The sequence below is a fragment of the Tenrec ecaudatus genome, chromosome 3 (assembly GCF_050624435.1).
Source record: "Tenrec ecaudatus isolate mTenEca1 chromosome 3, mTenEca1.hap1, whole genome shotgun sequence".
In the NCBI taxonomy this organism is placed as follows: Eukaryota; Metazoa; Chordata; class Mammalia; order Afrosoricida; family Tenrecidae; genus Tenrec; species Tenrec ecaudatus.
The window spans coordinates 141274896-141290569 of NC_134532.1; the positions used below are offsets into that span (position 1 = coordinate 141274896).

Below are 15674 nucleotides of genomic sequence, written 5' to 3' on the forward strand. Positions count from 1 at the left end.
GATGTTCATCAACTTCCTGAATGGACAAAAATGTCATCTCGTTACACACTTGGGGTTCGTTTCACCCGGTCAGACTGTTAATCAAGCTTGTATAACAGTTTATGACAAAAAAAAGGCCTGATTTGTGGCAGACTAGGGGACTGGTTTTACCAACACATTGTTCTTGGCTCATGTAGCCATCTCAGTGTGTCAGTTTTCAGCAAAAACAGCATGCCTCTAATGCCCCACGCACCTTACTCAGCTGAGCCTGCGCTGTGCGACTTTTTGCGAATGAAAAGGGACATGAATGGACAGTTATCTGATGACTTAAGAGGCGAAGGAAAAAGAGGTGTTGCTAATTATCCAAACAGATGAGTTTAGAAAATGTTTCCAAAAATAGAATTGCAGATTTGATAAGTGTATTAAGTGTAATGGAGAGTATTTTGAAGGTAATATTTTGTAGAAAAATTTAAATATATAGCTTTGGGGAAAAAGATACCATTTTGGGGAAAAAGATACCATTTTTGTGTGTCCCCTCTTGTACTTTGTGGTGGCTTGACCCAACCATGGTATTTTCACTTGCTTCATATGCATTGGACATTGAATAAGAATGAAAAATTTATGCATTTGAACTATAGTGTTGGTGAAGGATAATCATGAACTGCTAAAAGAACAAACCTGTCTTGGAAGCAGTACAACCAGAAAGTTCCTTTGTGGGGGCCAGTGCAATTATGGACGAGACAACAGAAAGCACAGCACAGAGAACCCCTCTCCATTATCTAGACAAAGAGTGGAGTTTTTTCAACAGGGTTTTATAGCCTTGAGGCTTGTAAGCCTCCTGTTAATATATATACAGTAATTCAGATTTTGGAGTTGACATAAATTCATGTTTAAAAAAATTCATCTTATACACAGGAATAATAATGTTTGGAAAGATATTTACATTTTCAGAGGTCTTTGGTATATTTCTGAAATATCACTTTGTGTTATTTTCCCCCATCCTCCACACAAATCAAGTAAGCAAAATAATTTGCTAACTTCATTTTCCTTTAGACGTACTGCAGGAAGTTGCAAATCTCAAACCTGAAAGATCTGGTTTCCATTGAAGGCATTTAGAATTTATAACAGATTAAAGAACCTTTCTAAATAAATAAATAATATTTCTGTGGCTCTGCAAAAACGTGCCTTGTGGTGTTTAAAAAATGAGAAAGCAAATTACAAAACACCCCCAAGTCTGAAACACTGGAACGACTATTGATGACATTTATGTCCTAATTAGCGCAAGGACATAAAGAACAAAAAGCTCCAAAACATAAATCTTGGTGGGGCAAACACACCTCCAAACCATTACATAGTGATAGGGTTTTGGATCTTCCAATAAAGGCAGCAAAGTAAAATAATTTCTGTTCCTTAATATATTCAGGTTACCTGCTTCTTTTGCCGAAAAACTCTAGGAGAAAAACAGCCTACCAAAAAAAAAAAAAAAACACCCCAAACCCCAATCTTAATCGGACAGCTAATCTTAAAAGGTAAGTGACATAATCGCCAGCACCCAGAGCGGCCGGGAAACGCAGACCCCCGGTCGCCGGTCCAGGGCGGCGCGGCGCGGCACGGCGCGGGGAGCAGCGGCCGGGAGTGCCAGGTGCCAGGTGCCGCGGGGGACGGAGCCAAGGCCACAGGGCTGCCACTCTTCCGTGGCTGGGCACTTCCAGGACCGAAGGAGCCGGAGGATGGGCAGCCTTGGCGCCGCCCCGAAGTCGCAGTCCAAAGGGCACAGTCCCCTTTAAGAAGCGCCACCCCCCCCCCGCCCGCCCCCAGCCGCACGTCGACGTTCCCGCCAGAGGCTGGGAGGGCGCGGGAGGTGCCGGGACGCCAGCAACAGGAGGGCGGAGACAGGGGAAGGGGCCCCTCTAGCCGCCGCTTCGAACCAGCGCTCCTTGTTCTCGATGGTCCCCGCGCGGCCGTCTCAGAGCACGCCACTTCCGGTTCCTTTTAAAGGCCCCACGCTGCGGGGCGGGACGCGGCGCGTAAGGGAAGCGAGGAGAGAGCGAGAGGGCGAGACCGAGGAGGAAGGGGAAAAAAACCCCAGCGGCAGAGGGGGCGGGGAGGCGCAAAGGGCGCGCTCTCGCGTCACGTGACCGGGACGCGCCGTTCTTCCGTCGGCCATTTTAGGTGGTCCGCGGCGGCGCCATTAAAGCTAGGAGGAGGCAAGAGCGGCCGCCGCTGCTGATTCTTTTTCACTGCACCCGGACAGAGCGGGCGCGTGTCCCGCGTGAGAGTGGGAGGCGTGGGGGGCAGGCCCGAGAGCGGCGTAGAAGCCTTCGCAGCCACGCGCGCCCCTTCCCCGTCTTGTGTGCTTCGCGAGGTGGAGCGAGCGCGCGGCAGCGGCGGGGATTACTTTGCTGCTAGTTTCGGTTCGCGGCAGCGGCGGGTGTAGTTTCCGAGGCGGCGGAGGCAGTAGCACTATGTCGGAGGAGCAGTTCGGCGGGGACGGGGCGGCGGCGGCGGCGGCAACCCCGGCGGCGGTAGGCGGCTCGGCGGGCGAGCAGGAGGGCGCCATGGTGGCAGCGGCGCAGGGGCCAGCGGCGACGGCGGCGGCGGGAAGCGGGACCGGGGGCGGCACCGCAGCCGGAGGCGCCGAAGGAGGCAGTGCCGAGGCGGAGGGGGCGAAGATCGACGCCAGTAAGAACGAGGAGGATGAAGGGTGAGTAAGGGGCGGCCCGGGAGAGTCAGGCCCAAGTAGTAGTCCCCCCACCCCTTCCCTCCGCCATTAAGCCTCGTTCGCGCTTCTCCCCGCCTGCCCGCAGGCCCCGGCGCAGCCCTGCGCTCCGCCCGCGGCCCGCCGAGGGCTCCCGGCCTTGGTTTCTTCTCCCGGCGCGCCGCCCCTCCCCCACCGCACGCGTCCCCCCGCGGCCGTCCCCATGCTGCTCCCGGCCCGCCCTCCCGCGCCGCGCCGCGCGTCTCCTCCCACCGCTTAGCCGCCGGGCTTGGTTCCCGCCGGCGAGGCGCACCCCCCCCCTTTTCTTTAAAACAGAAATTCCCGTTTAACCTCTTCCTCGTTTAATAGGGCCCCGTCCATTAAAAAAAATGCGGGCACTCCTCAAAGGCTTTCGACCCGATGAGCTGGCGCTTCGCACCCTCCCGAGGCGGTGCGGCTTTTTAGAAGCACATGCTTTGGGGACCGTGCCGAGTGCCCGCCACCTCTGTCCCCCCGCGCTTCGGCGCCAGACCAGACGGGTTTAGTGGTGCATTTTCGAAGTTTCGCTCTGTCGCACAACGCCTGACGCGTGTAGGCCCCGCGTTCGGGCCACGGAGCAGGTCGGGCCTGTAAAATGCCCCGTGGCTTGCTCGCAGGCTGGTGAGGTTCCCGGGCGGCGGGGCCCGCTCCGGACCGGCCCGCCCTGCCCCCACCCTGCTGCCTTTATTCGCACCGCGCACCCCTTTCGCGCCCTCAGTTACTGGGCGCCCAGACCCCAGTTTCGTTTGCTGCGTGTGTTGCCCCCGGTGCCTAGGATCCATTTTGGCCCCGATTTCTGCTTCCTGCTCTCAACCCACTGTTGAGGCCTTCCCGCCCGCTTTTACCACATGAATGAAAAGCACCGTATTGTGCTGAGAGACGTGGGGGCTTTTTAGGGGGTGTGTGTAGCTTTTCAAGTAATCCTTTGCTTTCTCCGCCCGGAGTAACGATTGTATATAATGCTGAAAGCTGCGTTTAGAATATTAAAATGCAGCATTTGGGAGTGAGACGAGACTGTAATACTGGAGTTAGTAGGAGCGACTTAATCGGGGTCTTCCTTGCGTGTTCTTACAATTTCCGGTTACTGATGGTTGGTCTTGGGTTAACGCTTCTGTACCTTTTTGTAAAGGGGCAGAGAGGTTGTTCTCCCCCCACCCCCACCACACTACATAGCCAGAAAGATAGTGGTGGGAGGTAAAAACAATAAAATGTCGCTCTCATCCAGTATTAGAAAGCAGCTATATTCTTTGAGGAAAAGTAGAAGATTTGGAGGGGGAGGAAAAAGTATTTGAGAAGAGTTTTCGAAATAGGATTTAATAATCCCACCCCTGGCAGGTTCTTGTCAGGCTGTTGTGCTGATTCTGCTGGTTTGGGGGGAGGGCGAGGGGGAGTGGAGGTGGGAGGGAAAATAGCTTTTCTTAGTTAAGCAAAACTAATCTTGAGTTTTATAAAGTTCAAGGAAGGAATATTTTAAATACCTGGGAACTTGAACTTTTTTTTTTTTTTAGCATCTTGGGTTTTGTGTTTTAAATACTCTTATTTGGTCAAAGGCACCAAAGTGATTAATTGTAAACAGTGGGGGGGCACATTTTCTTTTAATCCCAGTTATCAAGTCACAAAGCAGTTCCCTTTATTTATAATTACCTACAATAGAACTGAAGTGTAAATGAAGTAAAAGTTTTTAACCCTAGCAATGTGAAAAACTAAAACTAGAATTTTGATTGGTTGCTGTACCGGTTGTTAATTCCCTAGCCATTCAAACTCCTCCCCACGACACACTGAAGCAGCGGCGGCACAGCGGGAAGAATGGTAAAACTTTTAAATTTTATTTCTGTTTTGTAAAGGTTTCAATGGCCATAACATATAGAGGGTTTGTATTAGTTGCCCATTAATTCCCAGGAAATTCTAGACATTAGAGCAGCAGGATGTTTTGTACCTGGGATATCAAATCTGTTTAGGTTTAGTCTTTGTAATCTTCGGGGAAAATTGATACTGTTATGGTTTTTGATCTGTGCTAATGCATGTAATTTCGGTTTGGCCACATTAAGCTAAGTATAATTTTTATGAGGAATATATCATTACTACAACTTCAGTATTGACAACATCAAAACTTTGTCGGAATTCTAAGATTAATGCTAAAAGGTACTTGATAAAGCGTGCTTTATGTGTCTTGCATGTTATTATACAAAGATTAAAAATTCTGTAAATGAAAATATTGTGTAAATGTTAGAAATAAGACCTTTGTAAAATGGTACGGTATAATGCAAAACTTGTTTATCCTCAATCATTTGTAAATAAAACTTGAATAGCAGTTGGAGGTGAGCTGGTGTGGCTTTCCACTACAGCTTTTTCAGATTTTTCCTTTTCAGTGTCATTTGGCCTGGTATATTAGTTCTATTAGGTTGACTATATAGATGTATCTATATACATTAGAATATTAGGTTGACTAGTGTACACAATTGCATGACTCCTCTTGAAGGCTGGTAGGTTGAGTATTGTTTTTTTTTTTTGTCCCACCCTTGCCCACCCTAAATGTCCATTTTTCCACCTTTAGGAGCATATTTGAGTTTTCCAGGGGTTTGTATCCACCAGCACTGGAGTATGGAGGGCCACAGGTGAATAAGTAATTTGCAGATAGTTGATTTATTAATCCTAATGTAAACTGCATTCTATTTTAAACCTAGTCAGAATAAAATTTTGATCTTGAAAATTTTTTTACTTACTATTGCATTCTCATCGAAGTCTGTTCAGTGTTTTTGTTGGAAATACAGCAGACTAGAAATAGGCATAGGGGAAAATAAAGGGGGCACAGACCCTGAAGTCCGATTTTGACAAGATAAAAAAATTAGATGACTTTATTTAATCTATTTTATTGGATGCTGTAGTGATGCAATTTGACCAGTAGTTAAGATGAAAAACGAAATGAGCTTAAATTATAACTATTAAAAGATGTTACTATATATTTTCTTATTAAGTTGTAATATCCTGTAATTTTAAATGGTCATAAACTTGAGTATTTGATTGCACTGTTAAACTTTAGAATACTTAACCTACTATTTGATACTGTGTAATTTTATAGCTTTTTTGGAGGGTGGCTTGATGTAAAGCAAACATAATTAATGAGCATGTTAAATGATGATTGGCATCCACAGAATTGTTTTTTGCTGTTGTTCATTTGAGGTTAAGTATTATACTTAAAAACAATGTTCTCATTTGTGTAAGATGTATTACAGGTTTTCTAATGACTGCCTAAACACCCAGCCACATCATGTTCCCCTCAAGACCTTTAAATGTTTTTGGTGCTTCAGAACATGCTCCCATTGTGAATCGTAACAGTTTAATAAAATGATGGGACTTAAAAATTATCCCTAGAAAGGGTTATACTCTCTTCAAGTTTCATTTTTTCACGAGCTTTTTGAAATCTCAGCCATGACTAAGCCTGGTTAGTAAATACAATCATCTAAATCTGGTTTGAGTATATTGCTGTGCTTTAAAAAAAATTCTGACCTGAGAAAGTGAGTAAAGTTTTACCCTAGAAATGTTTCACACATCAATTTATTGGATTTGTAATGTAAAAGTGAACTATTTTTAGAAAGGATGGTTCTATAGCTTAATGTAAGTATACCCCTTAAATTTTTCCAGCTTAGCATTTGTAGTTTTGCTTATAAGCACGGGTATTAACCCATTTGAGTTCATAGTGCAGACTTGTTCTGTTCAGAAGTGTTTCTGCCCTTTGGGGGTAGGTAGTTTAAAATTATTTTGTGTCCGGCAAAATGAACAACATGCAATCTAATGAACTACCTAGTGAGCAAAGGGTGTGTATAGAGAATGTAAAAGGTTAGTGGAGAACTAAACTATTTAGTTAACTTTTAGACATAGTTTTACATTGACTCGACTGAATTGTGTTGGTCAAAAAGGAAGGGAGGCCCATTTAATTAGCCAAAAAACAGCAATACTACAGATGACAGTATAATTTTGTAACTGTCATTGTTCAAATGTAATGGACCTGCACATGGCTTCAGTTTTTGTAATTTGCATTCTAATGTTCATGGAGCAATCCGAGCATTGCTCGCTAGGGCAATTAGTTTTTGCCAAACTTGATTCAGTAAAGCTGAGCCCATGAGAAGGGTCTTGGTTGTTGTAGTATTCTTTGCAACTTCCAAAAAGTTGCCAGTAGTAAACTATAGAAATCGCTCACGTAGGTCTTAGATAATGAACATGTAAACCTTACATTGTAAGGGGAGAAGTTTAATAATAACTTTTTCATAGTAAGACTTTATTTCAAATTCATATCTATCAGGAAGATAAGATTATACTGACCTTTTAGGTTTTTAAATGGAGAAAACTTACTAAATTTTCTGAGGTACTTCAAAAAGTTAGTGGAAAAATCCCCTTTTCTCAACCTTTTGTAATTTTGTATACCTTAAATCGGGGTATTTTTCTCAAGCCATATGAACCATTCGGCATATTTATTTTTGATGTATGCTGTTAACACTGCTTAGACCTTCTGATCTCTTAAGACCATACTAAACATTGAGTTAACTGAAAATTTGGATGACTAGTTTTAGCTTGCAGATGCTGGAACTTTGCCCCATTCTACTATTAAGACTTTGCACCTCACATGTAATGTGCATTCACAAATGGAGTAAAACATCTTCTGTTAGTCCCAAGTTTGATTTGACTTTAGGCACGTTTTAATATTTTAGTAGATAGGGCGCTGAGCTGGATGTTGGAAGCATGGACTCTATTTCTGTTACTTCTCTTTCAACAACAGTGTGGTCTCAGGTAATATAACATGTTTGTTAACTTGGTTTGCTGATTTATATGAGGAAAACAACGCTCATCATGGCAAGATTGACTACGTAGCCTGCTTTGATAGCTTGTGTGTGATTATCAGGTGCTCTAATAGTTGATGCTGTCTGTGATTTACTCCTGTGGAGTAAAGGTAAGCATGTTTCAGTCTCTGGAGTATGACATATTGTACATTAGAGATAGACATGTAAGAATATTTGCCAGGGGATGGGATGGGGGTTCATTATTGGCAAAGTTTGGTCAGTAATTTTAAGCCTGGAATTGTGCACTGTACAATCTTGCTTATCTAGATTTTAAACCATCCAAAGCCCAGATAGCTTGGAATTCCACCTAACACAACTTTTTAGTTCTGTTAAGTGAAATGACCACAAAACAAAAAAAACAACAAAAGAAACTCAGCAAATACGAGGACTTTAAAAAGCTTGTAGGAAAAGTCCTTTTAGTTGCATTTCCCCAAAATTTATGAAAGTCGCCTTGCTGGCTAAAAAGAGTCAACAGATGATGTGGGATGAATTGTCTATAATTTTCACTTAATGTTTATTGAAAAATATTGGGGTTTATTAAATATTATTAAATATTGCAGGAGCTAAAGTTTTGCAAAGGGGTAAAAATTTTGTAGTTTTAGACTTAAGCTCTAAATTGATTTTCAATAAGAAACTTTGTGTAATTTTTAACCAGAACATTAACCTACAGATTGAAACTCCATTCCCTAGCACCTAGGTAACTTGAGTTTTACTTTATTAATAACATTGAGTTTATTAAAGTAAAAATGAGAAAGGTGTCATTGCTTCCTTGTAATGAAACGTAGATGGGGAAATACTGGGTTAAGCGCTTAAGTTAATTTCATTTAATAAACAAGACATGGCTTCAACCTAGCTCTTATAATAAGTTAGGTTCATTTTAAAGTGTGAAGTAATGGGATTTAATATACTAGGCTAGAGGAGTTAATTTTGCTTTGGAAATCTTATCCATTGCATATGGTAGTCTCGATTGAAAATAGGATTCCACAATTAACTTGAAATTGTCCTCTTTAATATATAAGAAAGTTTGTGGGGGAGGGTAATTACTCTTTAGTGATGGGGAAATAATGGAATTTGAATTAGGGGCTAAAGCAGCTTTTTGAAAACTATTGGCCATTTAATAGTTTTAAATAAAAAGAAATTTTGTGTATATACTAGATGAAGTATTAAAAAAAACTAGGTTATTTTACCTGTTACTGGTATGTTTAAATGTCAACCTTTATGTAATTTCTACACAAGTTTTAAATCCCAGTTCTTGGTTAATGCAAATAAGTTCTAAGCCACCAACCAAAATACTGGCAGTTTGAAACTACCCAGAGGTTCCTTGGAAGGCAGGCCTGGCCATCTGTTTCTGGAATGTAAAAGACTGAAAACTCGAGGGAACAGTTCTGTTCTGAACCTATGGTTTTACCATGGGTCTGACTACACATCAGCTAACGGCAGCACTCGTGAAGTTAAGTGGAAAGCCAATTCCAATCTTGACCCTGATTATAGATGACTAGTGAAGTTAATGTTCAAAGACTGTAACTGAAGGAAATATACTGGTTTTGAATTCGTTGGTAATTCATTATAGTTTATATCATTTTAGGATTTTAATATGAGTAGTTGAAGCAATATCAAAAGTACTTAAATATTACATGCTTATGTCCCTTATAAAAGGTGACAGTGATTGGTTAATTATGTTAGATACCTGAAATGTGTTTATCGGGGTAACATTTTGTTTTGTAGTATTTAAACTGTCAGAACTTGCTATGAAACCATGATTAGGAGTTTCAGAAAGTGTTTCAGAGTTAAAGCATACTTTTTGTTTTTGATCTACGTTCCAAATTTGTGAGGAAGTCTTTTTATCATTTTACCTTAAATAGTAGGGCAATCATCTCTAAACCCTAGTGATCTTAATATAAAAAAAAAAACCAATTCCAACTCAGTAGACCATAAAAGATACATTTCCTTGGTAGGAAGAAGAAGCAGTCTTTAAATTGGTTCTTTTCTACCAACCAGTACTGTTCCATATGTATTTTTTCCATATTTTCTGTTTTTCAAATTATTGCTGTTTCCATTATGTACAGTACAACTGATTCTTAAGTATAAATACGCCTTCAAAATGAGCTTGGAAACTATTTGAGAGACTTGGTAGCCTAATACCCAATCTTTATAGGTCCATGGGTTATTTTAGCATTATTTCTAGTTTATTTTTAACCCTTCATATTGAAAAAGTAATCTTTAGATCTGTTTATATAAGTCTCTCGATCCTTCCTCCTTATTGTTAGAAAATGTCATGTAACTCATCCATATAGCCTATTGACTTAAAAAAAGGAATTGAATAAATGAAAGAATTGCTTCACAATATAACTTGATTATTGTCAAGTGATTATGGTTATATTTTTTGTTGAGCATTTAAGATGTGTCCTGCTTTGTTGTCTGCTCTTTTAATGCCATTTAATCCTCTGCAAATCCAGAGGATAAGCTATTCTTTGGAATTTGGTTTTTTATTCTCAAGATCTTACAGATAATAAGTGGCAGAGCTGGGATTCAAATTGGCAATCTGGCTTAAACTGCCCTCCATTACCCTTCCTTTCTCTTAAAAGGTGACAAAGTAATGTCCCACAAAACTGTCTAGATTCCTGAATAACACTGATGGCTATCTACTGAAATGTATAACTTTCTGTTAGTTAACCCTATAGTTAGGTAATGCTAGTATTTAAAAACAAGGACACTTCCATTATTGCCTAGGTGGTTGTAAATTGAAGCTCTACATTTTAATGAGGAAAATTTGAATTACAACTAAGGGTCTAATATGCTTTAGGGTCCCATTTCTGGTGCTACTTGACGAAAGTCTTCTGACTAGTTTAAACTTGGCTAGGATTTTTCTATTGGAAAAACATGTACACCTCTTGCAGGAATGACTTTGTAAGTCAGTCTTTGTGCTTAAGGGTACAGAGGTAAGTTGTGAATGGCATCCACAAATACTGCTTTTCAGCATTCAGATGAAATATAATTTATATTGATGCCATTTTATGCAATCTCATGATTTGAAGGGGTGCAAGTCAGAATGCTGATGTTCCAGACAGGCTAAAATAAGTTGCCATTTCGCCAGAATCTAGGTGAACAGGCGTGATTCACAGCTACTTGTGTGATTACATTTTGGTAATCCTGCTAAATATAGATGTGGATTTAATACATCCCATTTAGTAAAGATAGTAGTACAGAGTTGATAGTTTACCTGTGAATATCAATTGTGGGGCAAATTTTATTAGAGAATGAAATAAAGCCGGAGGATTTGGGGTCTGCCAAAATAGATGGTAATTTGTTCTCCCATCCAAGTACTGATCAGGCCCCCGACCCTGCTTAGTTTGCGAGATGGGCCGCGTTCAGGGTGGTATGGCCGTAGACAGATGTTAATTTATTCTAAAATGATAGCACTAAGTCTCTTGACTAGAGATAATGCTTTTTCTTGACACAAAATTCGAAGAAGTTTAAAAGGGCAGCATGTGCGCCAAAGTGAAGGTAGAACACTGAGAAAGGAGTAATAAACCCGATGATGGAAATTGAGGTAGGAAATGAGGAAGGAAACCTGACAGATTGTAGGCTTGCAACCAAAGCTCAGCAATTTGGATGTGAATTGTGAATTGAATGGGAAACTAACTTCCTATGTAAGTTTACATATGAAATACTAAACTGGGAAATTTGCATTAATTAATTGCTCTGATTTCACATCAACAAAGTACATTCTGAAGTAGTATAATGTATCAGTGATGATTGACCCCCATAGTGTTAGATCATGAATATGGTAGTAAAAGTTAATCATGAAGTGGGTTGTGGAAGGGAAGCACTACTTTTAAGGAAGGTGGAACTGCCAGCTCTGAAATAATTAGTTCCTTGTTCTCTAAAGATGCAGAATAGCTGATACTTTACTATAGATTTTATTCCAGCTATTTCAGAACCTGTTAACTTACGGGCTGTATATATATTTATATGTGCATACATGTACGTGTATATGTAATTGACCAGGAGATTTAATAGCTAGATAAATCAGGAAGGATAGCATCTTTGGTAACCTTTTTAACTCTTAAGCTTGGCATATGCAACATTTTAAGGTAGAAATGAAATAGATTATTAAAGGTGAGAGTTGTTAGAGTACTTTACTCTGTACCAGTATGCTTATCTAATATTTACAAAAATTTGGTAACCTATGGTGGGGAAAACACTTGAGGCTTGTGAATAATAGTTTGAATATGCCTCATTCTCTGTGTTATAGTACTTTCGCAAAATAAACATGGCTTTGGTTAAATAACGTAGTTCTGAGGAACAGATCAGACACAACTTTCATCTTTAACTTTTTAAAATATGGCTTTAGTTATTTTGATGGCTATAATAATTTCAGACCATCTTTGCTCAGTTATTTGTTGGAGAATTTCCTGTGATCAGAGATGTGGTAGTTTTATAACGTAGTCTCCATGGAATTGGCTTCTATTCTAGAACTTGTCATGGATATTGAATACCCAAAGCCAATGCTTAATTGTAGTCATTTTTATTTCTTGTCTTTAAAACTACTAGTGGGCTCCTCACCTTTAAAGAGTAAATATTAGTAATGAACTTTTATCTGTAATGAAAAATGTTTGCCTTTAGATGAAAAGTTAGCTGTATAAAGAAACATCGATATAGAATGAGTATTAGAAAGTTTTATTTGAGTAAAAGGCATGTATTATGGAGAAAACAATCCATAACCCACAAAATTGGCAGTAAACTCTAAAATAAACCTGGGTAGCATGGATGTATCGCATATAAAATAAAAACATGGAAATTTTACTTGAAAATTAAGTTTTTAAAATGGCACAGGTTAAGAATGCCTGTCCAAGTTGAAAATGTAACCTGCAATGGGAACCAAAGAATATATCTAAAGTAATTCTTTTCAATTTAAAGTACTGTTGTCATTAGAAGTAAAAACAAACTAAAAAGATCAGTAACATGGCATTTGTGGGGAGAAGACTTAATTCTAGGACTGTTCTTTGGCTTATTGCAAAAGTGGGTATTAGTGGCAATATCTCTAGATCCCACAAGATGGAGTAGTTCCCTAATGAAAGAAAGACCTGCTTTAATTTCTTTCTGGGAGCTGGAAGTTAATACCAGCTCATTCTCTTCAGATGGGATCCACCTCCCAGTTGTGAAAATGAAAAAATACGGAACAGGAATTTTTTCATGGTGAACTTTTTCTTTAACGCAACAATTTCTGACAGTTTACTTTTAAAATTCTAACCCTGTCTCTTAAATTTAAAAAGGTAGAATCTATAGCTTTTTTGGTAGGGGCCAGGCAGGACGTAAAAAGAACTCAGATCTTAGCTACAATGACTGACCTGCTGCCACACGTACTGATAAACACTAATTTATATAAGATTTCACCTTAAAATTTTGTTTTGACTATGTAATTTTGGTCTTAGTTGCCATTTACTGCGAAGCCTATCTGAAGCTAAAATTCTATATTTTGCTCCCGATGATATTTAACTTACAATTTGAGGAAAACTTAAAATGAATGTCCAGCATTTGTACTTTGACAACATGTTATAACAGTTAGTCTGTTAAAAGACTTATTATACTGCTTGCTTAGCATTTTCTACTGCAAGAGCAGCAGTGATACATAAAACGTTTTGGAATAGGATACTTTGGATGTGTGGTTATCTAGGAAGATGACATTTTAATATGCTTCCCAGTTTAAAAAAAGGTACAGTTTTGAGGTGTGTTACTGATTTGGATAATATGTAAGGCAAAGTTTTAATTTATTTTTAGCGTTTTAATATTGCTTTTTGTCTTTGCAGGAAAATGTTTATAGGAGGCCTTAGCTGGGACACTACAAAGAAAGATCTGAAGGACTACTTCTCCAAGTTTGGTGAAGTTGTAGACTGCACTCTGAAGTTAGATCCTATCACAGGGCGATCAAGGGGGTTTGGCTTTGTGCTATTTAAAGAGTCGGAGAGTGTAGATAAGGTAGTGTTTTCTCTATGTGTTCTGATAAATCAGTAATGCTTTAATATGAAATACAGTAGAAATGTGTGAAAGTTGGAACCTGTGTGTATTGGAAAGCTGTCAGGAGAATAAGGATTTCTCCCTAAGTGAGTGCTAGAAAGTAGTAAGACTACACACCCTGTCAAAAGAAAGAAAATTTTCATGACCGTGGTAAACACGGCAGTTCCATCGAGTTCCAGCTCTCACAGATTTCACTGAATAAGGAGAGTTCAACAAGTTTGTGGAAAGAGGAATTTTTCCATAACCTTTTGAAGCCCGTTTGTATAACATACTGAAATGTGAATGGCTTTGGTAACAGTAGATTTGCCCATTTTTTATGTTCCCTTTTTGCAAGTCTAGGAAGGAAAAGGTTCTTTATTAACCATATACATTTTTTATGATGGAAAAGTTGCACTCAAAAATTGTTAGTGCCAGGCCTGGATGAATTAAAACTTTTATAAAAGCTTAGTTTAAAAGAAAGTGCTCTGTGACAAATTCACAGAAAGATAGTGGAATTTTTTGGCCAAGAAACTTAACCTGATATTTTGGTCCTGGCTAATACCAACCACATTTGTGCCACTGATGGACACCTTATAAGGCTCCCTAGTGGTGCAATGGTTAAGTGCATGGCTGCGTCCCGAATGGCTAACAGTTCAAACTTCCCAGCCACTCTGCCAGGAGGAAAATCTGGCAACATGTTCTGTAGACATCTATAGCCTAAGAAACCCTGTGGAGGAAGTTCTATCTTCTAGGGTTGCTCTGACTCATAATTCACTCAATGGCAGAGTTTTCTGGTGTTTTGGTTATCTGAGTTCCTTAGTCATTAAAGTTTGTGCTTGCCTCCTTTACGACCGGAACAACCTAAGATTTAGACACTGGTATATTAGCCAGTTCCTGTTATGCAAATAGTTAAAGGCATGATTAACTGCAAAGTTGATTTGAATGTCTCCAGAAACACTGCTGAAGAGAGAGGCTTGGTGGTCTACTTCAGAAAGATCATAGCCATAAGAAACCCTATGGAGTGCAGTTCTACTCTGAAACACATAGGGTATGCTGCCCCGAGTTAGGATTGGCAAGTGGTTTGGTGTTTGTTTTCATGTATTGGCCCATGTCATAGCACCACATGACTTGACAGTTTCATTTTGACTCAGTCAATATATACCTAGTATAATCTATATTTAACTAATAATTTTTAAGTAAGTTTTCTGTGAACTCTAAGATAAGCATTTACAATGAAAAACTTCAATTTCTTTAGGTCATGGATCAGAAAGAACATAAATTGAATGGGAAAGTGATTGACCCTAAAAGGGCCAAAGCCATGAAAACAAAAGAGCCTGTTAAAAAAATTTTTGTTGGTGGCCTTTCTCCAGATACACCTGAAGAGAAAATAAGGGAGTACTTTGGTGGTTTTGGTGAGGTATGTGTTAATGTTTTGATCTAGTTTATATCAAAATTAGTGTGAATGTAATTGTCACATTAAATAAACTGAAATTTGGGTTTTTCAAAGCTGTTGAAGTTTGAGCAGTTTATCTTTGAATAAGGAATATTGTAAATACTTGATTGACAGATGTCTTCTCATCGAGCATCTACTATGTGTGCACAGTACTCCTGGGCACAGATTATGTAAGATGATATAACTCTTAGGAAACTTAGTGGAGATTAGTAGATGAAATTGAAGGGAAAAAAAACCCCAACCGGATTGAGTAATCAAAGAAGGAACCTTACTCTGAGACTAAAGAATGGAGTGTAGTGCCGTCTCCGTTGTAATGTGTGTAAATTTTGTAAGACTAAGCTAGACTAAGTGGGGAAATAACTAATTCAATTTAAGAATGAGTGCAAAAAAACCCCCAAACAAGTGAAAAGTCCCCCTCCTCCTTCCAGGAATAGTCTACAAGCATTTAAACTTGGTTCAAACAGTGCCTATTATGCTGCTAGTGTTTAGGAATTGAGACATTTCCCACAAAACTTTGACGATAACTCTTCAGCCATGTGAAGAACAAGCACCATGGGGCCTGTCTTTTTAGCATGTCACCTAGTTTGCAGCAGTCCTTTCCCTTTCCTCCTACCAAATGCAGACACAGTGAGCCTGTTTTCCTTAAAATTAAGCTGCTTTCTCTCATTGGTTC

General features: G+C 39.8%; 1 protein-coding gene across 6 annotated transcripts in view; it reads left to right on the forward strand.

Annotated features, from left to right (window-relative positions):
- Nucleotides 1-2108: 2108 nt before the first annotated feature.
- The window catches only part of HNRNPD (heterogeneous nuclear ribonucleoprotein D), a 17515-nt gene continuing 3949 nt past the window's right edge, over nucleotides 2109-15674 (forward strand). For 2 of the 6 annotated variants that reach the window (XR_012783476.1, XM_075544138.1), the window contains exons 1-4: nucleotides 2112-2683; nucleotides 4469-4525; nucleotides 13362-13530; nucleotides 14804-14965. Coding sequence is in view for 4 of the 6 variants with exons in the window: in XM_075544138.1 (XP_075400253.1) it covers nucleotides 2445-2683; nucleotides 4469-4525; nucleotides 13362-13530; nucleotides 14804-14965 (627 nt within the window). In the remaining 2 variants the exon portion in view is untranslated. Of the gene's footprint in view, nucleotides 2684-4468; nucleotides 4526-13361; nucleotides 13531-14803; nucleotides 14966-15674 lie in introns of all 6 variants that reach the window. The other 4 variants (XR_012783475.1, XM_075544140.1, XM_075544139.1 and 1 more) reach the window with 4 other exon arrangements.